Source organism: Camarhynchus parvulus, chromosome 1A, assembly GCF_901933205.1.
Source record: "Camarhynchus parvulus chromosome 1A, STF_HiC, whole genome shotgun sequence".
In the NCBI taxonomy this organism is placed as follows: Eukaryota; Metazoa; Chordata; class Aves; order Passeriformes; family Thraupidae; genus Camarhynchus; species Camarhynchus parvulus.
This window is the reverse complement of record NC_044586.1, coordinates 24,468,706-24,493,304: the sequence shown is the minus strand read 5'-3', so window position 1 is coordinate 24,493,304 and position 24,599 is coordinate 24,468,706. Positions and strand designations below refer to the sequence as shown.

General features: G+C 40.1%; 2 protein-coding genes across 2 annotated transcripts in view; both read right to left on the bottom strand.

Annotated features, from left to right (window-relative positions):
- PLBD1 (phospholipase B domain containing 1) overlaps positions 1 to 5,721 on the bottom strand; it is a 44,231-nt gene extending 38,510 nt beyond the window's left edge. The window contains exon 1 of the mRNA XM_030960726.1: positions 5,591 to 5,721. Within this exon, the coding sequence (XP_030816586.1) occupies positions 5,591 to 5,672 (82 nt within the window). The 5' untranslated portion in view covers positions 5,673 to 5,721. The remainder of the gene's footprint in view (positions 1 to 5,590) is intronic.
- Positions 5,722 to 8,600: 2,879 nt separating this feature from the next.
- GUCY2C (guanylate cyclase 2C) overlaps positions 8,601 to 24,599 on the bottom strand; it is a 43,341-nt gene continuing 27,342 nt past the window's right edge. Inside the window, exons 17-27 of the mRNA XM_030960273.1 lie at positions 23,835 to 23,967; positions 21,916 to 22,053; positions 17,839 to 17,927; positions 17,029 to 17,120; positions 15,317 to 15,475; positions 13,755 to 13,947; positions 13,183 to 13,357; positions 12,153 to 12,251; positions 11,279 to 11,373; positions 10,592 to 10,668; positions 8,601 to 8,775 (exon numbers count right to left, since the gene is read on the bottom strand). Coding sequence (XP_030816133.1) covers positions 8,601 to 8,775; positions 10,592 to 10,668; positions 11,279 to 11,373; positions 12,153 to 12,251; positions 13,183 to 13,357; positions 13,755 to 13,947; positions 15,317 to 15,475; positions 17,029 to 17,120; positions 17,839 to 17,927; positions 21,916 to 22,053; positions 23,835 to 23,967 — 1,425 coding nt within the window. The remainder of the gene's footprint in view (positions 8,776 to 10,591; positions 10,669 to 11,278; positions 11,374 to 12,152; positions 12,252 to 13,182; positions 13,358 to 13,754; positions 13,948 to 15,316; positions 15,476 to 17,028; positions 17,121 to 17,838; positions 17,928 to 21,915; positions 22,054 to 23,834; positions 23,968 to 24,599) is intronic.

The following is a 24,599-nucleotide window of genomic DNA, read 5'->3' as shown; positions in this document are numbered from 1 at the left end:
CAGCCCTTCTGAATGACGGCACAGCCCTCTGGCATATCATCAGCAAACCTGCTGAGGGAACGCTGCCCCATCACCGAGGCCATCAAGGAGGATGCTGACCAGTACCAATCCCTGGCACAGACCACTTGCTACCAGCCTCCAGCTAGGCTTTGTAGCACTCTGCACTAGGTCAGTCTTCATGACGTACTAGAGACACTTCTCATGGCAACAGCCAATGCATTGGCAGAACCAGAATTTTAGTAGTGAAAGAATTTTGCTTTTTCCACATTCTATGAAAAGAAGTTGTTACATGAATCTATTCAGAGATGAAGTAATTCAGGGACTTGGAACACAGTGTTTAAAAACACGTTTTTCATCTGCCAGGTACTGAGGCTATTTAAAGGACAGAAGACAGACTTTCAGTAACTCTTCAAGCAGCTATGAGCTTAGTCTTCTGTTGTCTCTTTAACTATCTTCTAGTAATAGAAGCAGTAATTTCTACTTTAGATCAAAAGCAAACATGGGAATCACTCAGACTGAAAAATCTGTGAACTGAAGAGCAGGCTGATAAGGGTCATCCCTGATGAAAGCCAAAGACCACCTTACAAAGCTAAAGCTTACATGCCAAAAAAGTCAGGGCAAAGGAAGTTCTGTGAGGGGGTGATGCAAGGGGTCAGAGCAGAACACAACTCGCCTGTCCAGCAGTAAATGGGAGGGCTGATTCCAACCAAGAAGCCCATTGCAGGGCAGAGGAGAGACTACTTGCACAGTAAACAAAGATGTTGAGGAACGGATTAAAAGAGAAAGATCAAACTAAGGCAAAACATGACCATCTTTCCATCTCTTGAGGAGGCTGTGGAGAGGTGGCTGGAATTCAAAGGGAATCAGGGCAGCTGGGTATTGCTATTAGTGCTTGCAAACTACATCAGATGTCAGAATACCTATTACACCTATACAGAAGCCTAAACCAAAAGAGCTGTTGCTTTCCTTTGGAAAAGAAAGTTGATGCCAAAGCCAGACAGACCCATCTGACACAGGTACTTGCACAGTGGGCTGGGTTCCTTTGTTTTATGCTCTGCCAGAGCATGAACGTGCAGAGCTATTTTCAAAAGTCCAAACAAACTTTTGAATTACCCCTGGAGTCTGCCCTGTCCCAGGTTCCCTACATGACAAATTTAATCTGAAGAAAACCAGGACTCAAAGCGGATGGGAGAGAAGGGGAAACATCAAATCACAGGAGAACTTGCAACAAACCTTGAGAGGCCTTTAAAGGAATAGCATCAAGGTAGCTGTTATAGTTTAACAACAATGCTACAAACCACTATTTCCCATTACAGCTTGTTCTTTTGATTGACTCATCATCTCGTTTCACCTTGCAGCTGGAGTTAAAACTACAAGCTTATAAACCTGTCTACACTACAATGTAATCAAAGCATTTAGTACCACCTAATCTGTTACAATTTTATTCTGTATTCATCTTAACAAGCAGGACTGCCTTTGCCAAGAAAACCATCCAGAAGTATAATACGGAATACAGGTATACAAGAAACGTGCACATTTTCAAACAATTCTGTTTGAGTTCTGAAGAAAACAGGAGCCTTCTTATTGAATAACATTTATATTTGAATTTGAATATTACATTTCTTTTTGGAGGGTGAGACAGGAGTCCTAGCACCTCTTATCCCAGCAGTCATATTGGTCAAGTTTTGCATATAAAGCAATTGCAATGTCTCCATGAACCTACAAATCATCCTTTCATCATCAAAGTTAAGACCTCCAAGTGTTCAGCCTGCTATAACTCCGACAAATCAGACTGTGATAATCTGTAACTATTCCACAATAGTGTTGCTTAGAATAACCTCAATAACACACCAAAGCACACATTATCTACTGCAATGAACAAGTCAAAATCCTGGGGGATGGGGTGGGCCAGTGGAATCCCCCTTCCTGTCCATGAGCCAGCCAGGAGAACTGCACAGCATCAGCAATGCAGAGTTTCATCACAACCACCAGTGGGGTGGGAGAGAGACGTGCAGATGCGCAATGACAGAATAAGCCTGGAAAAAAGAGTTTATTCTCCTTTCTGCAGGAAAGGGGGACTGGGAGGAGCCTTCCTTCAAACCGCCTATTTTTAAAGATACGTCAATGCTTCTGCCAAATATAGATCCAGAAACAGGGACTATAGGTGGGGGAGTGCTGGAATTTCTACAGCAAGTGAGAAATATCTGCTTTCTGTCAAAATTATTCCCTAAATAATGGGAAAAGGATATTCAGCCAGGAATACAGTAGGTGGTAGCAGTCCCTTTGGGTTTTAAGCTGAAACACCAAATCTGTTCTCTGCCTTTTGGGCTCAGTACAGGCATTTTGAAAGTTATGTTAAAACTGGACCTTGCCTTTTACTTGGTGGCAGCTGGAGAGTAGAAATACATACATAAGCATTAGAATATGAAATAAGCAATTAAAGGAAATACTAAGATAGAGGACTGACATGAGATGAAAAACAAGGAAAGCAGATGGTGAAGAAGACATGAAGGAATGGCAGCAATTTGCAATAAAAGAACAGAATTAACAAAGAAGATGAAAAATGAAAGAAAAGCAAGTATGGGCATGGCCCAAGACAATCTAACAAGCACACTATTACTAATATTTATCAAATAAATTAGAGCTACAAAAATAACACCTGGCATGCATTAAGAATGCCAGTAAAATTTACTTGGCAAAAGGCAACAGCTGCTTTTCCTTAGGCTTTTCCAGCTATAAGTTGTTTTTAAAACACACATATATCAAGTTGGGTTACTGGACTTTATAATTGGAGAAATGAGTGGAGCTCTTTTCCTTGCAGATGAAAGAACTACAAGGTCTGGGGGTGAGAAATTATATTTGTATTTTTCCTTAGTCTGCCAAGCAAGCCAACTCACAAGCAATGGCACACTGGTTAGTTCACACGTAACAAGCTAAATTAACAATTGTGAGCACCTCCTACTAATATGAAAAATTAGTAGTTAAGGAAATCAGTAGTTAACTACTAATTTTTATCTGTGGCTTTCCAAATGTGAAGCAATTTTTTTGTAGAAGTGTTCTTCATAGATTCTGCCCATAAACTTTCTACTAAATAGGGAAGATATCTCTCTCCTGTTTCACCAAAAACTAGTTTTGCATCACTTCAAAGTACAAAAAAATCTAGAACAAAATTAAAGATTTGATTTCACAGTATATCCTCCCCTACAACTAATGTTCAGTAGTAAAGATTATATTATCACAGTATAGCATTTAAATATTTAAGGTCAACCACAATGGGTGTTTCTATTCAATGCTTTAATTTGAAAGACCTTGACCTATTTTTCCATTAAAAATTTTATAGAATCATAGAATGTTAAGGTTTGGAAGTGACCTTAAAAATCACTTAGTTCCAACCTCCCTGCCATAGGCCTCATCACCTTTCACTAGTCCAGGTTGCTCAGGACCCAATCCAATCTGCCCTTGAACATTTCCAGGGATGGGGCATCCACAACTTACTTGGGCAACCTGTACTAGCGCCTCACCACCCACACAGTAAAGAATTTCTTCCTGTATCTAATCTCAATCTGCCCTCCTTCAGTCTAAAACCACTACCCCTTGTTCTGTCACTACCTGCTCATATAAAAAGTCCATCTTCCTCCTTTTTATAATCCTCCTCCAGGTACTAGAAGGCTGCAGTGAGGTCTCCCTAGGCTGAACAACCCCAGTTCCCTCAGTCTGCCTTTGCAGAAGTGCTCCATCCCTCTGACCATCTTTGTGACACTCCTCTGACCCTGCCAATCCATGTGTTTATTTTTTTAGAAGCAGCATTTAAACTATTTTTAAAAGGCTGTATAACTCTAAAGAACAAGGGAGATTTCAATATATGGTTATGATTGGAATCTATTACCAAACAAAAGTATTTCAGGGCTTCTTTAGAGATTAAAGCACACAAGAAATTAACAAAGTCCAGTAATTTTCAAATAAAGGAGTAAATGCTTTCTTGATCTGCCTGATTATAAGCTATTTGTGTTTTCTATTCTACTGGCCTTAATCTTATTTCCTCATGCATTTCAGATCCAAGTAGTTTTCAATTTGCTTCCAGCAGGCCTGTCATTTGAAGCCTAATGCCCTGATTTGTGCTTACATCAGTGAAAAGCAATATTCAAATGCGACCTATCAATTAAGAGTTTCAGTCTTGTATGGTTTTCATGTTCACAAGGATACTTACTAGTAAAGCTCAGCAAATACAGCAAATTTGCCAAAACAGTTATAGATAGCTAGTATAGGTCACCCAGAGGAAACAAAAACAGCCATTCAAGAAGTAGCTTCACTAACGTGAGAGCACCTAAATTTAACTCATATTAAAGAACATTCTCTAGAAACCTTTACCAAAGTGTATGACGAACAATCTTCAAGGCATTCAAAGTGCTAAAGAACAATGATCCAATTTTAAAAAACCCAAACAACAGAATCTAGACAATTCGCAATGTTGAAAGCCATTTACTCTATCAAATAGCCTAAAGGCATTTCTATTTGCTCCTTTGTAGCTTTCCTAGTAACTCAATTATTATGTTAGAAATCAGTTGGGCATTAGGTGAAACTACTTCATAGCCTAAACTTCCTTTCATTTCCTCTAGATAATTTACAGCTGACACCTCCTTCCCTCCTCCTAACTGAAGTTTTTGCAGATCCAGGTAAAGTTTTGAAAGTATGTCTGCAAGATGAGACAGGACAGCCCACAAAATTATATGCTTATAACATTTTGCACACATTGAAACAACTGTTACGTGAATTTCTCCTTGGTTTGTGGCACGTAATACATTAACTGGGAAATTCCTGGAAGATAAGCACCGAATCCAGCCTTTAAAACCTTCAGAATTTATTGAAAGCAGCACAAGAGCGAGATGCTGTGTCCCTGCCCGAGGCAGCGTGGTTGGAACAAGATGATCCTTAAGGTCCCTTCCAACTCAAATCATTCTGGGATTCCGTATGAGCTCTGAAGCACAGACCGTGACCTATACCCCACAAGGCAGCACTAAAACTCTTGTTTGTTAGTCACAAGTTGCAGCACGCTGTAGGCCACAGCACCACAACGAAGTCTTCATCCTGAATGATTCCCGTGCCTGCATATGAGACTGAAAACCAGCTCGACTGAGATCTCAAGGCAATTTCCCACCTGTTGGATGCTCAATTTAAATCCCCGCGCCCCTCTTGGGAACTGGGAGGATGCTTAGAAAGCGCCGGCACCGAACAGCCACGAGGCAGCACGGCCGCGCCGGCCCGGCCGCCGGGCACGAGGTGCTCGCGGAGCAGCCGCTGAGGGAGCGGAGCCAGCCCGGCCTGAGGGGTCCCGCCGTGGGGAGCGGGGCCCGGCGGCCTCGCACCCGCGCCCCGGGCAGCACGGGGCGGAGGCGCGGCTGCCACAGGCGGGGCGCGGAGCCCGGCGGTATCCCGGGAGAGCTGCAGCCTCCGCCGCAGCCGAGCCCGGGCCGGGCTACACCTCCCGACCGCCCGGCAACACTCGGGGGGCAGCCCCTGTGACTCCTGTCGTCCCCCCCACCACGGCGAGGGGGCTCTGGCCGGCCACCCCCCGGGCCCCCACTCGCCTCACCTGCGCGGCCGCCCGCCGCCGCCCACAGGAGGACGAGCGCCCAGCAGCAGCAGCGGCACACGCTGCCGCCCGCCCGGGCCATGCCGCCGCTCCCCCGCGACTCCTCCGAACGCCGGGAGGCGGCGGGACTTTAAGAAGTTCCCTCGCTCAGGGCAGGTCTCGCCGCTGCCCCCGCCTCCTCCGGCGCCCGCCCCGGCCGCGGCGGCCCGTGCTGGAGGTGGCCCAGCAGGGGACGGTTGCTCCCCGCGCCGGCCGCCGGGATGTGCCCCGGGAGCGGCGGAATCTTTCCTGGCCCGACACGGGTTTGGGGACCCCAAGGCCTGGCTGAGGTGTGGGAATCACCCCTGGCCGAGGTCCGGCGTCGCAGGGTAGTGAAGGCGGGTCCCCAGGCAGGTGCCTGTGGCGCCCCTGGACTTCCCGAGGGTGATTAACCTTCAAGAGGCGAAAGTTTACCAAGAACGGCTGCGAAAAGACGCAAGAGGAGTTGGGCGATGCCTTGTCAAAATATGCGTTTTTCATCACAGAGTGAGAAACGACAGCGAAGGGCAGCTTTCAGCCCTGTTAGAACAGTAGCTGCTGTGTGTGTCCCAGTAGAAGAAATGAGGGACAGAACTTTTCCTAAGGTTTACAGATAGAGACAAATTTCCTTGGGGTTTTCCTTTGCACCCGTCATTCAGACCATTTTGAGGCACTGCGGTTTTGTCTCACCCAGTGTTGGATATTCTGCCATTATCTGAAAAGGGCCATTATTTGGACTTTGTGTTTCAGTAATTGTTTAAGACAGTTTGAATTTGATACCGGTGCCTGTAATAGCCTCATATAACAAGATCACATGCCAACCAGTTCAGGCCAAGTAGCAAGCCTTGGCCCCAAGCCCTGGGTAAGAGCACTGTGTCACCAGGCTGCAGGGATCCTTCCATACCTATCACTGCTTTGTTCTGGGCTACTTTTCACTTAGAGAGAAGGAAAAAACAGACATTCAAACCAGAAACCAGGATTTTTTAAAAGAGTAGTCAACGTTGATTTTATTGTGGTGTGTAGGTAACAGATACGTGCAGGGACAGAATCATGAAAAATAAATCCACCAGAAGATGGGTCCATCAACTCATTGCTAAGGTAACTATTTCTCTTCACAAAATGATACAAAATGTATTATCTGAAGAACAGTGGAAAGAGAAGGACTGCTGAAAACTAAGCACTTTTTTTTAAAGTAATTTTCTCAATCAATGTCTGCAGACGTGCTCTAAAATAATTTGTATCTCAGGGGTGTGAAGGAACCCATAAAAAGAGGAGTTAGGTCACTTGTATCACTTCAAAGATCAGAACAGCTCTGCTTGGGGTAATCATAGTGGTCATCTTCAGGCTTGACCAGTCCAGCACTTGTCACTACATTACAGCTCCACTTGCTGAGTGTTCCAGCCACAGCAACCAGAATAGCCCAGCAGTGCCCAGTAGCCCAGCAGTCACACCCAAAAACACAGACACAGAGACAAAGCTTGTGGATTGGCACCACGAGGTAGGAAATAGCAGACTTTATATTTTTATCGTACTCATACTCTTTTCAATACATACCAGTTTTAGCACATCAGGGTTTGTGGGTTTTTTTTCTATCCTCACCCTAATGAATGTTTCATTTCCATTAGGACACAGAGGATGGTATGGTATTAATGCCAGTTGGAGTTTCAGATTGGTTATATATCATGTGAAAGCTGTGGCACACTTTCTGCTATTTGTCTGTATCATGTTCCTGAGTGTAGGAATATACACTTACTAGATAAGAGTATAAGCCCTACAGAACCTCATTATTGAATTTTTCCAGTAATCTTTGCACTTCAGATCTATTTACATCTACATTTTTTTAATGTGTGTGTGTTCTTACAAAGCCAGCTTCTCTTAGAAAAAAAAAGAGGCAACTGGATTGCTCTCTTTTAATTCTATGTTGTTTAGTTGAGAAAAAATGCTGTTCAAAACTATAAAATAATGATTTTGCACCAGTTTTATTGCTGAATACTGACCAATATTTTACAATGGTGGAAGTAGTTCTGCTTTGAAAGCCAACAATGCACAAAAGGCCCTTGCAAAAGCAGATGTTCTTCACTCACTAGATGTTATTTCTTCATGTGAATGCTGATTTTCTTTTACATGAGACCCCTGTGCTTTTGTCACTTTTTAAAGCTGTTTAATAATACCAGTGCCATGGTGTCAGTTGAAGAATGAGTCATCTGAGTAAAACCTGCTTGACTGTAAAACTGCATCCAAAAGTTGAATTGAAAAGGTCTGAAGTTAAGAAATCCAGATAATTTTATTTCCTTAATTTCTGTTTCACTTCTGGTTTGGGGGCAGAAGCAGAAGTGGTGAAAAGATATGAAAGTGTCTTGTTTTGCATGAATGAGCTTCATTTTTCAGGCCCAGAAGATTCAGCTAAACTTTACAAACCATACTTCTGGAATAATCTCCCAATGTAAATAACAGAAATGTTGTCTCTTCAATAAAGTCAGCTTGATTCAAGAAAACATGTGAAACACAGAGGAAAATAGCAGAAGAAACAAAATAGCAACATATTCCAGTTTTACATATGATATATTTAATTATATTTTCAAATATATTACACCAAATCTTTCTTCACATAAAAATTACAAATTAAATACAACATCTAAAGATCATGGCAAATTAAGGTTTTCCTGTGAATGTTTTCAGGAGTGGATTATTGAACAGGCTATCACAGTTAAAAAAACCTAACTAAAACAAAAACCCCCACTATTTTCCAGACTCAAGTGCAAACATTTTCATTTACCTCAAATCATGCTGCATGTGTCCTAACAAAGTCATCCAACAATTTCAATGTTACAGTGAAGAGAGGTTCAATCTACTGATAGCAGGTTGGATGGTGAAAAGGATGCTTGAAAAGGTGTTTTCTTTTTCCTCTAATTGTGTCTACAAGCCTCCAGCCTCCACATGAAGTTGTCCAGAGAGTTGCTGCAGCTTTTTGAGTCATGCTAGGCATCCAGTTTTAAACATAAGTGGTAAAATTCTCTGTGCTGACCAGTTGCAGGTATTCCAGGGTACCTGATCGGTGGCTACCTACCCGCGAAAGCTCCTGTGCCTTGGATCCTTCATTTTCCCTTTTCTGAAGACTATTGGTTATCATCTCTGCTAAGTCATCGTGTAGCCGCTGCTGATTCTCCCTAAAATCAACAGGATGGGAAAAAAAATTCAGTGATTCACATGTTTTTCGTGATCCTCAGGTCCCCAGAGATTTTTAAACATTTCTATTCCCACGTTTATCTTAATGTTATTCACACACTACTGATAAAAAGTGAGGACAGGACAAATTTGGGTTCTGAATTTAGGAGCAGAAGAAGGATTTTCATGTGAGTTTTCCAGATAGTATGGATCAGTGTCTTCACACAAGAGGTCTATAGCTGTGTCATTATTGACCCTAAAAAGTCATGATCACTTGCACAAAAAGGAAGACACAAATTCAATCCTAATCAAAATAGTTTGTAGCTTTCAATATCATCACTTTATGGCACCAGGACTTTAACTATTCAACTTCAGGTGGCCTTCAGTAATAAAGTTGCCATTGTTTCAGAAACTTCTTCAGTGTATTTGGCTTTTGCTGGAGTACCCCACATATGACAATTTTTAAGGGGCAATCATATATGAAGAAGTGAAAACAAAAGCATCATGTGATCCACCTCAAGAGGTACTTTAAATTGTTGAATTTCAGAAGATTGCCAATTCAATAATTCTGGTAGTCTCAACAGATCATATTAATTTTAAAAAAGCAGTTCTGAATTTACAAAAGAGATGTAACATGAGGTAGTCTTGACAGTATTTCCTGCTCAGCCCAGACTCTTGTACTTTCCATTTAAAAAAACAACAAAGTTCATGAGACTCTGTAGCAGATTAAAAATGTGATTATTTCTGTTTTGCAAATGCCCTGAGAAAACCCTCACATTCTACTTAATCTCCTCTTTTCTCTTAGGGAATAAATGGACTGAGAAATTTATTTGTGTAAAGGACACACTGTAAGACTCAAAACTTACAGTAGGAGCAAGCTGTAACATTTACTTATGCATTTCAGGACAAGGGATCCCCACGTATCTGGCAAACACCAATTTGCAATAGCATTACTTCAATTTGTAAGGAAACACTGTCATTTCAAAGCGGATAGCAACAAATTCCCACTTACTGAAGAGCAACTGTACACAGGTGTTAGGAGCAGAAAATGAGGAACTTCCACATTTAGTGAGTTTGCAGGAAATAAAGAGGTACTTGTATGCAAAATATACACTAAAAATGCAGCAAGTTTTTCTGACTTCAATTTTGCATAGTTGCTCAAAATCATCACTTCCACTATTGCTACATTTTATTCAATTCGAATGCAAAATGATGGCTCAGCTCCAAAACATCAGCCTCATTTTTTTTCTTTTTACTGATAACTTCTCTAAATGTTAGAAAGTAATCTCTTGTTTAATTTTTAAAGGCTTTATTCGTGTGCAGTACTACAGTAACTTTGTCCACCTCTTGTAGCAGCATAGTGCTTGAAATCCTGCAAGTTTCATTCCTCTTACAAGAGGAATGAAATTCCTCCACAAGAGTTCACAGGCACAAGGGAGCTGCACACTCAGTTGTGGTTATCCTCTTCCTGTAGTGTGACACACAGGTGACACTAGGACTAAACTTGTGGAAATATTTTTTTTTTATTTTCCTGTCCATCTCTTGCTTTTATCACATCAGCAACTTGTCCTGTAAGTCTTACAACATTTCCAAGGCAAAGAACCTGCTAAACATTTACATAGACAATCTTCAGCACACACACAGTCCCATGTAATGAATATTTACATGTTTATATGCATATACACTATCAAGCCTCTAACAACTGAAGGCAAATTCAATGGTATAAAAAATCCACAAGTGCCAAGGAGGAACAATAAAGGCTAAAGTGCAAAGAATGGGAATTTCTCCTCCCTCTTCATATAAAAAAGACCATCTTACACAGAAGGAGGTGTTGGGAGATTGTATTTCTTGTCCTCAGTACCCGTCAACCAGTAGGTAATTTCTGTTCCTCTCCCCTAAAGAAGAGAAAGCACAGTTTTGGGATTAGAATGCAATTTCCTGTAGTTAATTTACTTAAATAATACTCTCTTGCACATTGCCATCTTTGCCTTTGTTTATTTTCAGTAACTGATGCTGACAGCAAAGGATTACAAATTAGATGTGAGAAGAAGAACAATGGGGCAGATGTGGCTGCACACTCACTTCCTTGTTTCATGACCTGAGACACAAATTGTGGGAGAGGTGAGCTGTGCTGCCTGCCATCAACTCCCAAGGACAGACAAGTAGAATAGATTGAAATAAATGGATTGGTAGATATTGGAGCATGAACAAATTAACACTAGATTCAGCTTCCCTTTCAGCAGATGACTTCACTCTACAATCTTCTGTTCCACATGTTTCATTTATTCTCCACATCTTTATGCTGCTTTAATGTGAGAGTTAGGGAGCTTTTCATTGCCTGCATTGTCTTTATTGAAGTGTCTCCAACCACTGGAGACTGTGATACCAATTTTGATCAGTAATCCTTGTTCCCCAGCTGTTAATTAAGTTCTGGGTTACTTTCAGCTATACAGTGCTTTTTACAATTCCTCTTCTGTGTTCATGGTTGCACATGGTAAAGGTTACCTTCAAATACGTTTCTCCTCTCTCTTCGTACTGGAATTGGCAGTCTGTTCTTTTCAGGATGTTAATTGTGGAACCGCTCACATGAATCCTTAAAGCTAAAAAAATCAAGAGACAATGAAAGCTCAGCCTGGAAACATCTCACATACATTAAGCATATGTGAAAACTGGTGCTATAACAGAAGCTCCTTCAATTGTTATCATCATAAATTTTGAGAGCCAAATTAAATGAGAAGCAATTACACTGCTGTGTGAAAACTCTGACTGCACTACAGAGCATATCCAGGCAGGAATAGCTGGTACAGCCCTTGATCTGAAAATACAGGTGACAATGGTATCTGTAGTAGTTAGATGTCAAAAGGGAAAAGAGTAATTGTGAGTGACCTATATAGAGAATGCTCATGTGAAGACACTGGGCAGGCAGAAGGAGGAAAAACTGGCTCTTGCCACAGTTCCCTAATGGTGAAGTTGATGACATAATTGCTTCAACTTAAAATACAGATTCAATATATTTACACAACAAAGCTGTAATACAATTCTAGGTCAAACTAAAATCTATGGTTCATAGAGCAAAATTAAATTCCAGACACATAAGTATCATATCTTCCAGAGGAACTCAGGCAGTGAACCAGCCTACAAACTCCCTGTTACCAGCACTGAAGCATGAACAGGGAACAACTCTTCATTGCCCAGTGAAGTGCCCACTGTCACTTTGGGCAATTAAATAATTGGAAATCAAAACAAATATGGCTTCTTTATCTTTAAAACTTCTGTAGGCTGATAATATATTGTTCTCAGCTGAAAACAGACACTTCAGTCACAAATTAACCAATAGCCTTTGGTCCTGTTACACTGACAGCTAAAATTAACTCCTTACGCAAGCCTGTGGATTCCATCCGCGAAGCTGTGTTTACTGTATCTCCAAACAAACAGTAACGAGGCATTTTTATTCCAACCACACCAGCCGCACATGGACCTGCAAATGGGATGCAGAGAGGTAAAAAGGGTGAATCAGGAGAGCTGATTTATTTGGCAGGTGTCTCATTGCTGCAAAGCAGTGCAATGCCTGGGGGAACTCTGCATTCCTCACCAATGGCAATATTTTCTACCTCATTTCCCACAGTATCTTGTGGTCTCCCACTACAAACCAAGCCTAGCTCTGTTATTCTTGCATAATATAATAATATAATAATATAATAAAAAGGGCACAGCTGCACAGTGTTAATTGTATTTAAGCAGAATTTCTGTGCAGAAAAAAAGAAGTACATTTATTAACTGTCACGTTTGGAAGCAAGAGAAAAACAGAATAAGCTTCATTATGCAAGGGTGAATAGTAGTGCCTCAAGAGGCTTCCCAGTGCCTCAGTCACTTTCTCTGATGTGTTCCTCTCCTGGCAGTTGGTGTTGAAGTGGTTGAGGAATTTCCCAAAGTAGTTGCACTATCTGGAGTTCCCCTTTGACAAAAAGTATTTTTATAGATAAATTAAAACATTAAGTCCCACACAGACTCAAAAAAGTTTTGCTTCCAAAAGCACAAAATGCAGGCTTGCATTTTTTGCCTAGATAGGCATAGCTGGCCATGACTGATCTCCGCTTCAGTCAGAGAGAAATAATCTGTGAAGGCTTATTTGATACAACTGGTTTAATCACACCAGGAACAGTGGCTGTTGCTCATGCTAGCTACTGACTTAGGCTGTCAATTAATGGCTATGGGCTATTTCACTGCAGCAGAAGCAAAACAGTGACTTATTTACTTCTGTTACTCTTCCTCTATGAACACTTTTTTCAACCTGATTCTTCGTGAGGAGTGCTGTTGTGTATGGTGTATTACCAGATCTTGTATGGCTGTTAATTCTGTGCAAAACCAGGCAACAACATTGTCACTGTTGATCTAGCATTACTGTGTACCAGAGTGAATTCCAATGCGAATCCAGACAGGCAGCCCTGGCAGATGTCTCAGTTCAAAAGATCCCATGAAGCTGAGGATGTCCAGAGCCATCATGGAGATGTCCACTGCGTGCCGGTTGCCATTCCTGTTCGGTAAACCACTCACCACCATGTAAGCATCACCAATGGTCTCCACCTGTGGAAATAAAATCAGAACTCGCTATTTCCAGACATAGAAAAGTACATCTTTAGTTAAAAGCAGAAAGATTTTATCAGATCCTCTTGTTCATGACTAAACATGTCTTCCCCTGAGAACAGGATTTTTTATTTCAAAGTAGCTGACATCATTTGGGTATAAAAGTGTTTATAACTTTACCCAGCATTCCAATTAATGAATGTCTGACCACCTACTATAGGAAATTTGGTATAAGTAGGCACAGTGAAAGCATATTTAAATGAAGTAATCATTTAAATATGACCTGTTTTTCTCTCTTTTGCTTTGCTTAGAAGGCAGATTCCCAAATCCACCACATCATGCAATTTGATTTGTGTGTCCACTGGTTGTAAATGAACAGAAATACAGAGCTAATCACCTTGTAAACATCATGATGGTCAAGAATGTGGTCAAAGTTCTTGTAGATATCATTGAGCATATCTACCACCTCCATAGGGGTGCTGTATTTGCAGAGCGTGGTGAAGCCAACAATGTCACTGAAGTAGATAGTGACTTCTTCAAACAGCTCTGGCTCTACCAGGCCAGTCTCCTTCAAAGACTTTACTACTGGCCTGTGGAAATAGAGAAGGCAGGAACACAGATGATTAGGGTTTATTATTAATGGTATTTTTTCATGCAACCTAATTGCAGTATTGCTTTCTGTGTAGGAAACATTAAATAGTTTGCTGAAAACTGCCATTGTAATCACATTTTAGATGACCATAGTGCCTTTCAGCCAGGGACCTCGAAGCACTTACTAATGGTAATTAATGCACTACAGACTTTCAAAATCCAAGTGTGTGAATAGTCATGAGGAAACTGAGACCCAGGCAACTGAGCTTCTTGGTTAAGGTCAGAAACAGGGATATTGAATCAAATTTAGAACTGAAATTCTAAACTTCCTGATATGTAGACCTACATTCTACTCATACAATAAGTAAGAACAGACATATTTTTCTGTTTTCCCAGCACAGAAGTAATTTCATTATAATAATTACATCAGCTCATCCTGATTTCAGATGAGGTATCTTAGTCTGGTAATTTATGGAAGAAAAATTCAATACCATGATAGTCAATGTCTATTCAAGAGGGACCTTCTTTTTCTTGCAATTCTAAATCCAGGGAAATATCTGTTCCTAGTGGTGATACAAGAAGAGAAGAATTGAAAGAGACCCAGAAAATTATAGGTTTTGCACAATGCTATGTTCCATCTACAATGAAATGGTAACAAAGAGTGGAAGGAGACATGAATTCCTTGTTGTACTGTCTATACAGCCAGATCATTCATTCCTGATTTCCCCCAAAACTGTATTCAACACACACTTTTTTTTCCCTTTTTTTTTTTTTGCTGATGAGTCATAAAATCAATAACTTGACTACTGAAATACCCTTTAAACTAATAATGACATACCAGGATAGTTTTACTATTCCAAATGTGTGCAATACCAAAATTATTGGTGTTGTCAATATTAGAATGTCAAAAATACTTATCCGATAGCATACTCCAAAGAATCCATCTAATCCAGTATAGCCCAGCTAACCTCAGCCCCTCTCTTGCATTGCTAAACCCCAGCCTGGTGTTGGACTCCACTCCTGCTCTTCAGCTGAATACACTCCTTCCAACCAACAGAGCAGAGCTCTGTGATGTGGGGTCACTGTAGATCTGTGTTCCCTAGAAGGCAGTGAAAGAGAGGCTTGTGCTAGAAAGGGGGATCCTGTGCATGAAGAAATGTTGAGCAAGATAATGGGTCCCAATACCATCTTGGCATGAAACTCTACTATAGGGTGGAGAGCTCAGGGACAGCTGCTTCTTCTTTCTTTTCTCACAGGATTAGATTAGATGGGAAGAAAATAGAACATAAACATTAATCCTATCCCCTACTCTGCAATAATCGTATGTATGTAAATAAAATGCCAGCAAAAATCCTCCTGGCCAGTTACCTTGGAAGTAACATGAAATTAAGCCTGTCTGCTCTGTCTCTCTCTGCTTTGTAGAGCTCTGTCCTTTCCTCCACCAGGTGTTCCAAGTTCCGGGAGTACAGCTGTAGACGCCGGATCAGGGTATCCATGTAGCTTTCATTGGTCTGGCCATGGAAATTACTGCAAATAACAGAATTACACAGGAGTCAAGAAGAAAGACTGATAGATGGACATTGTTGAAAGCAGCTAAAAGGAGGCCAAAAAGCAGCAGAGAAAACTTCTCCGGTGCTTGACTTCCCTGTAGTTAGAATGCAAAGTGCCTCAAGTGCATCATTCTTTTGCTTGCTTGGAGGCCTTATGTAGATGAATTGAAAGTCTGTAATTCACACTTGGCAGTTGGAGCTGGTAATTCTTAAAGCACCTTTCAATTACCTAACCCTGCTAATATTGTCTATTCCAGATTACCTTAGGTAACCCAGGAACATTCATTTATAAAAAGTAGCTGAGAAGCTCAGATTCGGAGAGGAAGCTAAAAATAGTAGGTGGAAAACTGCACATAATGTTTAGAGGGGGACTTCAGCAGAAGAATTAAGACAATAGGGGCCGTCTGTTTAGAAGACCAAAGAATACAGTGGAACAATGAACAGCCCCAGGGCTAATTTTACTCACAAAATCCTGCAGACTCAAGCCTACTAACCCCTGGAAGCAGAAGTGTGGTAACATGAGCCACTCAAACCCATGTTGGTCTGGGCAGCCTGCACTCACCAAAGCAGTCTGAAAGTAATTGGGACCAGGCTGACTGGAAGAGTCAGATTAGTATTGTATCCAACAGGACTTCAAAATCACTCTTACTTTAAACAAATTTTGTATTAGGGATTCATCATCTTAGACCCACCCATGTTGCATGTGACAAGAGGCAACCTCTTTGCTTTTGAAAGATGGAGGCTTAGGAGCTGAACCAGGAGGCCTTTATATTCAGCTGCAGAAAGTTTATTCAGCTGATACATTGTTATGCATAGTACAGCTGTCCTGCCCATGTAAAATGTAAAATGGTACTGCTGGGATTTGTTGATTGGGAGAGCCTTAAAAACTGGGGAGCAATGTCCCAGGAGAAGTGATTAAAAGCTCATGGTTTGGTCATTGGAATAATTAATTCAGACCAAATTCTGCAGGAACAATGCAGCATTGTCCAGGTGAAAGGCCTGTGTAACCCCACACGGTTTATCCAGCTATGAGCCTTATTATTTCCCCACAACTTTGTACCACCAAAGCCCTGCCATTAATACTTGTGAGTTGCAACTCAACATTTTCAGTCAGCTTAGTCTGGGACCATCCAGACTTTCAAATCATCATTCAAACATTTATGTGCATTCATTTACCAAAACTTAAATTACATGAGTCACTATCCAACTCTTGACTAGAGACAAGGAGGGAATTACTTGATTGGTAAAAATCCCTAATTATCCAGCTTGCTACTTTCATAATGTACCAATCTGAAGTATGCTGATCATCTCACCCTCACTCAGCTAGGAAATTGTACACAGGTGTATGTATACATAACATATGCACATGCTCACCTACTTTTCTGCCAAAGAATAAAAGAGGGCTCAAGTGAAGACATTAAGGTTTTTCACTGACTGAATCATAATCATATCAATTTACACACTTAAAAATGTGAGCTTTCTAATAGAGGAGGAGTTTGGAGCATCTTACAAAAAGCCCCTGCTACTCACCTGAATATTTTAGCCAGGGTACTCTCAATCTTCTTAAAGTCAGGCCTTTTCTCTGGATCTTCCTCCCAGCAGTTCTCCACTAGTGTATATACCTTCAAACAAAAATTTAAGGAAAAGTCTACCTGAGTAATGGATATTGACAGAGAGTAGTGCTAAACAGCACTAGTTCATTAGGGAATTTCTGGTTAGTCTTGACTAGCAACATATTAAATTGTGTGACTAACTGTCTTGAACCTATGGTTAGAACACTCATTGCAGGCATCTCAACTCTGTGATGACTACTGACATGATCTTAACTCGAATTTTCAATATACAAATGAAAGGCAAGTGAATGGATCCAGTCTTGCAGACTGGTGTCAGATGTAGTTACTGACATGGTGGTAAATGCTGTGGTAATTTCCAATATCCCATGTTTGGGATTTTTCTGAAACTGGTGATTCAGCCAAAAAGAATGGGGCTGATTGCTGAATATGTGAATATCTACAATACAGACATTTTCACCCACACAAGAAGCCATAGGGACTACACCAGTGAAGAGAGGTATACTTGAGGTGTAATTCATCCCATCTCAAAGATACCTAAAATAGGTCAGAAGAGTGGCACCATAAATGTCTATTTCTTTCCAGTGAAATAATTTCCATGACTCGTATTCCACATTGCTGCTAACAACTATAGAATGCAATTTCTTCCCACAAGTTAGGGCCTTTGGCATAAAATGCATAGCTTCCACCTTCCCACAGTCATAGGCTTTAGTTTGGCCAGGACTTCCACTCTTCACCCAGAAAATGGCTTCATTAATTATTAGCTTACTTCCGCCTGTTTTTCTCCCACTGTTTCCAAGGTCAGATCTGGTCGGAAAGGCTTTACTCCTTTGCCATTCTCCACTCTGTAAAGTTTCTCTAGTACACAAGAAAGATCAAAGCTTTAAACAAAAAAGCATAAGAAGGACATTCATTGTCTATAGCAGTCTATGATGTTACAAGGTACTGTACAAACAGAATTCTTGACCACAGTTCCCTCATTTTGATGTGAATTTCAACTTTGGAGCTTTTCTAAATATATGGCACAAGACCAAAAAAGGTTGGCTTAAAGGTCCCTGAAAGCAAAACAAATAGAAATGTACATGAGTATTTACTGGTCACAGTAGACACGGTGGTTATGGCATCTTCCCAAATGAATGTTGGGCATTATTAGTGTGCCTCTCAGCATGAAGTATAATTATAGTAAAAAACAGTGTGAAAAGCCCATTGCAACTTGATCAAAAGTGTGGAGACATACGCCGCTCATTAGAGCAGTTCAAATCATCCTGCAGATGCTTAACTTCCTTAAAACTAAGCTATTCATATAAATGGGTTAAAAGCATTGCATTTGTTAACTCATTTGTACTCCTAGTCATAAAACCCATTCTATGAAAGTTATTTGGACTCTGAACACATCAAAATCAGGCTGCACTTGCACAACTCAATTTAAGCACAATAAGAGAGAGCTAAAGCAAAAAAATCTTCCTGTGTCTTTTTCCTGCAGACTTCAAGAATTCCAGGGAAAGGGAGGTGTTTAAAAAAGAGAAGTAAATGTTTACCTCTGGAGTAAAGGGAAATTGAAAGGGATTTGTGAATCGGAACAGATTATTTATATTAATAATATCTGATTATATTTTGGATACAATTTTACTGAAGAAAGCATATAATGACATGAGGAAGATCTACAATTGCACTGGTCTAGGGCAGCTACAGATGCCTAAACATGCCAATGTGCATGATCACCTCAAAATGATATAGCAGCTTCCAACTTTTTGGTGCAGAAATTACAGACTAGAGAAGGAGCAGGAAACTTGAGTCTCCCAAATGCTATAGAGTGGAGAAACTGCTGAGAAGTCTTCTGTGGGCTAAAAGACAAGAAAGTCTGTGTAGGACTCATGTATGCAGGAGGAATGTGCTGGCTTTCCATGCTTGGACACACACCTGAGAGAGGAAGTAACAGCACCTATTAGCAATACTGCAATTAGTCAGTGACAGAAAGTAGTGGAACAAGAAGGCAGCTTGAATTGAGCACTGGTACCTGGCAAGATTTCACAGTCTTGAGCAGTGAATGAGGTGTTACAGAAGAGTGGAGTAACCAGATGGGGAACAGCTTCTTGCAGAGAGGTCAGTGAAAAGGACTATGACCTACTTCTACACATTAGAAATCCAGTTCTGTATACCTGTCATGAGACTTCTTCTCTCTCATTAGCAGCAATATTATTGTACATTAAGCTGATTGATATATATTTTCATGTTGAGAAAATTGGCTCACAGAGTAACTGAAAGTAGAGTTTAATTTTGCTAAATTGGTGGATGGAGCTCAGGTATGGGTTTTTCTTAAATAAGTCTTTTAAAGTCTGAACACAGTCTTTGCTACTGTCATTTAAGCCTGGAGAAGCAGTTATATCAGTTATCCTGAAATATCAATATCATGTCTTCTAATTTGCAGAGATTAACATCTGATAGCCTAGCCATTGAAAGAGTTTCTCTTGCAACTTAAAAAACCAAATGAATCTAACATACAACAGGGACATTTCTTTGTCCACTACCACTGATTCTAATTTGGTACTTTTCCCCCTCTTTTTATCTTGGACATTTGTAAATTAATGGTCACCCCAAGCTTAAGCTACTGTCTTCCAAAGTTAGATGATGCCACAAGCAAAATGCAAAAGTGTTTGAATAAGTGTGATTCACTGCCTTGCTCATCTTGGCTTATTAATGAATCAGGCATTTAAATGAGGAGCCACTTCAGCAATATGTAATAAAATGAATTCCTTTCTGTTACATGAAATTTGATGAACTGATGAACACATTTTACTCAACTTGCATAAAGAAAAGTCAAGAATAACACCAGAAGCCATTAGACCAGCAATGTGTATCTTAGACATCTAATAATGCTTTTATGGAAAAAAGATTTGGTGGAGAAAACAATCTCCTTGGTGAATGGAAAATGTAAAATTTCATCTGAAATTTACAAAGCAGATTATTTTTTAAGTTACAGTGGACCCAGACTTAGCAAACAGATTTCACACCTAGTAAATTTATTGTTGTCTTACCTAACATGCTAATATGTAATCATCTCCAGCAACATCACTTTAGGTGCTGTTAGGTACCTAGCTTAGGTGCTACAAAATCTTTAAATTCCATGGATTGCCCTCTTGCTGTTTGAAAGGGACAGTCTTCCAAAAAGACAGAATACAGCATTAAGATACAGGTCAAAGATAAAAAAAGGAACCAGATTCTGGCTATGACAGCCAGGGTCAAAGAAAGAGCAGTGAGGATGCCACCACATCTCAGAAAAGCAAAAAACCACTATGTCTGAGGCTAACTTAATACCTTTAACACAACACAGAAAGACTGCAAATGCTCAACAAGCCATTAAAAGAATGTGGCTTGCTATGGATTTGCTTTATAAGTCAAAATGAGCAAGGTAGAGCATTGCACTTTCTCCATGTTGGCAATATTTGCAAAATTCTTGCATTCATAAGGATTGTGCTTGCCTCTTCCCAAGAAATAGGAATAGAAAGCCTTTATTTTCTCTACCTTTTATTAAGCATGGAATCCTGAACAGTTTGGTTTCAGGAGAACAGCCATTTCTAATCTCCATTAGATCTACATTTCTATTATAGAGTTGGTAATGTCAAAAACTGTGTTTCCCCAAATATGAACACAGATTTGTGATAAAGTAGGATGACGAACATGCCCCAGAAATTATTCTCAAATGTGACTCAGTAAAAGGGCTATTAGGCTGTCGAGCTGCTGCTCTTAGATGTTTTAACAAACGTGAGGCGGATCTAACAGAATGACTCAGAGGTAAAGGCTGTGTCTAAATTTGTTGTTAGTAACTGTTGTTAGTCACTAGGAAAGTCCCAAACCCACACATGTTTCTCTGTCAGTTTTAGTACATAATAATGCCTGGATTCTGGGAATTGGGATTGATTGGGCTGGATAGGGGTGGATATTGTCCTGGTTTTAGCTAGGCTAGTTACTTTCTTCTCAGAAACTGTTAGCATGTTGTGTTTTGATTTTGTAATAAGAATGGTAACACACTGATGTTTTGGTATTTTGCTAAGCTGTATTTATCCTAAATCAAGGACTTTTTTAAAAAACTTGTTTCAGGTCCCCTGCCAGTGAGGGGGTACTTTATTTTCGATTATTTAACTGTTCTTATCTCAACCTGTCAGTTTTACTTTGATTCTCCTCCTCTTTCCACCAGGGGGAAGGATGGTAGAGAGGGGGAAGTTGAGCAAGTGGCTGCATGGTGCTTAATTCCCAGCTGGGCTTAAAACCACAACAGCTACTCAAAAACAATGTCACAAAATGCACAATACAGGGATTAATAGATGCACTACAGGAGGAGATGATTTTCCTGACAGAAGTTAAATTGCTAAAGTTAATTATAACCAGCTTGAATGAAGTCTGAATTGCCAGTTTTTAAATGCCAACTGTTCTTGTGTCATGCAGCTGAGTTTTTGTTTTTCTGTGTTGACAATGCTGATTTATGCTGCCTAAAATAAATGGCATATTACATGTTGATTCCAAGTCAAAATAGAAAAATCTTTGAGGCCTTTAAATGTTACAGTAAGTCTGGATGGCATTGTATAATGTTAACTTCTGTAATGCTGGGCTTCAGGTGAGAAGGGAAGAGAAAGGGCAAGAAAGCTCCATGCAAACTTTAGTTACAGAAGTAGGGACGCTTGCCCCCACAGTGAGATCCTTCAAACAGGCTCCTCATTCACCACAGAGAAAGGAGCAGCTGTTCAAGCAATTATCAGAGACAGTGCCTTTCACAAAACACAGAGAATGGGCCAGTTACAGCTACAACCATCACAGAAGGCTGCAATACAGGAGAAACCAGTGGAATTACCTCTGTTGTCCCAGCAGTGTTTGGTGTAGAAGGTCTCTCTGCGCAGGATGATTTCTTGGGCAATGATCCCATAGCTGTACACATCACCCTTCTGAGATACATCAGCATGCCGGAGATGCTCAGGAGCTGTCCACAGGTCTGAAGATACAGATGGCAATGCAGGATGATGTAAAGGGGAAAGGAGAGAAATAATTGCAAAAAGGGTGATCCTTCGCAGACCATCCTCTGGCTGTAATGATATTTCCTTTTACTCTTTTCATATCCAATCCAGAGCCCACTGGTACTGTGTATTTCCTACTTTAGCATTTTTCTTGAGAAGCTGACATCAATATAGGTTAGATAAACCTCTGATGTAGTTTTCAATTTTCTGGGATTTGCTGACCTTCTACTTTCCACTGTAGGTGCAGACTCTTACACCTTCAAAAAAGCTATGTTTATTGGCAATGAACTTGTTTTTCTTAGCTGTGTTTCAAAGGTTTCTTAGAAATAGCCCATGTATCTGGATAAGACCAAGGAGTGCCACTGCTATAATAAAAATACCCTGAGCCATAAATTATTGAGCTAGGAGATGCAAGGAGTTTTTATACACAGTGTCTGATAAAAAGACTGCAATATTTCCCAATGATCTTGATATCATGAAGCTATTGAAATAATTTTCAAGTGCTTTTGAGTCTGACATAATATTACCTGCTCATAACTACTTGCCTTCTACAGAAATTATTAATCTGTATTTCTAGTGCAATGAGCGCCATTATATCTCAAAACCAGAATGCTGCCATGGTACAACAGCTGTGACATGCTGGTGACATATCATAACAGAGACCTGAACACAGTGACCCTGAAGACAGTGTTATGATATTAAGCTGTAATGTCCAGCCACAATGAATCTGTGGATCTCTTGTGAAACACCGAGTTTCCATCAAGGACACAGACTGAGTAGCCAGAAATTTTGAGTCTGCTTACAAGCAATAAAAGAAGATAAATACATTACAATGTAGTAGTAGTAGTAGTAATAATAATAATAATAATAATATTTAAAGTGTTAAATGAAGAATTAATAGAACATTTATGTTCAGTGAACTTTTCTTAGTCCTTTCTAATGTTCTTATTGCTACTCTTGAGTATGTTTGTGTCTTCATGTAAAAATTTTCTCCAAACCTGTTGCAACCAGTTTCTTTTCAGGTCATATGCTGCAGTTACAGCACAATGCTGTGCTTTTTATACCTCAAATTCTACTCTCCATATTCATATGAAATAATTTCAGACGGGCTCAGCTTTTCACTCCAGATCAAGTAAGAAGGAAAAGATGAGTAGAAAGGAGTGTTCTATTTTACAGCAATATTCTATGAATGAGAGGTGAATAGAAAATGTAGAGAAAAGCTATTAATATTATTTCAATCTGGTTGAGCATATATTACGAGATTCCTAACTAAGGAATAAGAAACAGTTATCATCACATATCAATACAGATTTTTTCAAGGATTATCAGAGTCATGTCTGTTGCTGTTTAAATGATATCACAGAGCATTGTGGTAACACATGTATCTAGTCAATCACAAGATTTATGGTAAATTAACTCTTTTTTTCTTCACACAGTTTCAGTACTACTGCTGAAAAGAGCTGTTTGCATCAAGGACTTGGATACTGAAAATGTTTCTCACATCTCAGTCACAGGTGAAATCTGTTTTCTAAACTAAAAGCTGAATATTCATATTTCCTTTGTTCTCACACTGTCTGCTAGTAATTCTTCCATTGTGCTATTTAACTCAAAAGGATATAATGGCTGCTATAATATGAATCAAAGTTGCACTGTTTTCTACTGTGTACAAGACATAATTAGACCCTACTGGTCTCTGAAGATAAGAACATTCCACTGGGTTGGAAACCATGCAGGAGAGTCCAGTTGGACATTTTTTTACCTTTCCTTGGAGGAAGAATTGAATTACAGCCAAAATCAGTGATCTTCACTACCATGCGATTGTCTACTACACAGTTTGTGGATTTGAGTCGACCATGGACTTCAGTTTTGCTTGAGTGCAGGTAAGACATCCCCTGTGGTTGAGAATAAAAGAGAAAGAAAGCACAGCTACCTGTGAGACACTCAGATGTTACCAGACTCAACAAGAATGTGAATATTAACATAATATCTGTGCAAGTAATTAGATGGACTTCATCTGCAATGGATATGCATAAATCACAATTCCCTTTCATATTATTATTTTACAAAGGAGACTTCCCAAGGTCTTAGGAACAGTCAATATTGAGAAATGAGGAAGTGGGTCATGGGAGGCCATTCTTACTCTTGGTTAACAACAATCTGACATACCATCTTGGTTTTGTCAATATTAGAGCACATGTAATTAAGGAAATGTATTTCCTCCCACAAAAGTTTTAATTTCACTTGCAATAAATGCTTTTTGGTAAATTTAATATAGATTTCTTGGAATGTCACACAAAAAATGCTTCCAACTACACCTTCATCCAACAGACACAAGAAGTGTGAGAGGAATTGCTCCTTATGTCTGTATTGTCTTTGAACATCACCATACACCAGAAATGTTTTCTGAAACATTGCAGCAGATCCTCTAACTGCAAAGCAGAGGACTCCAAAGCAGTCAATGCAGAGAGTGTCAGATGATGCACTAGGGCTTAGATCAGACAGAGGATCAGACTAGACAGACATA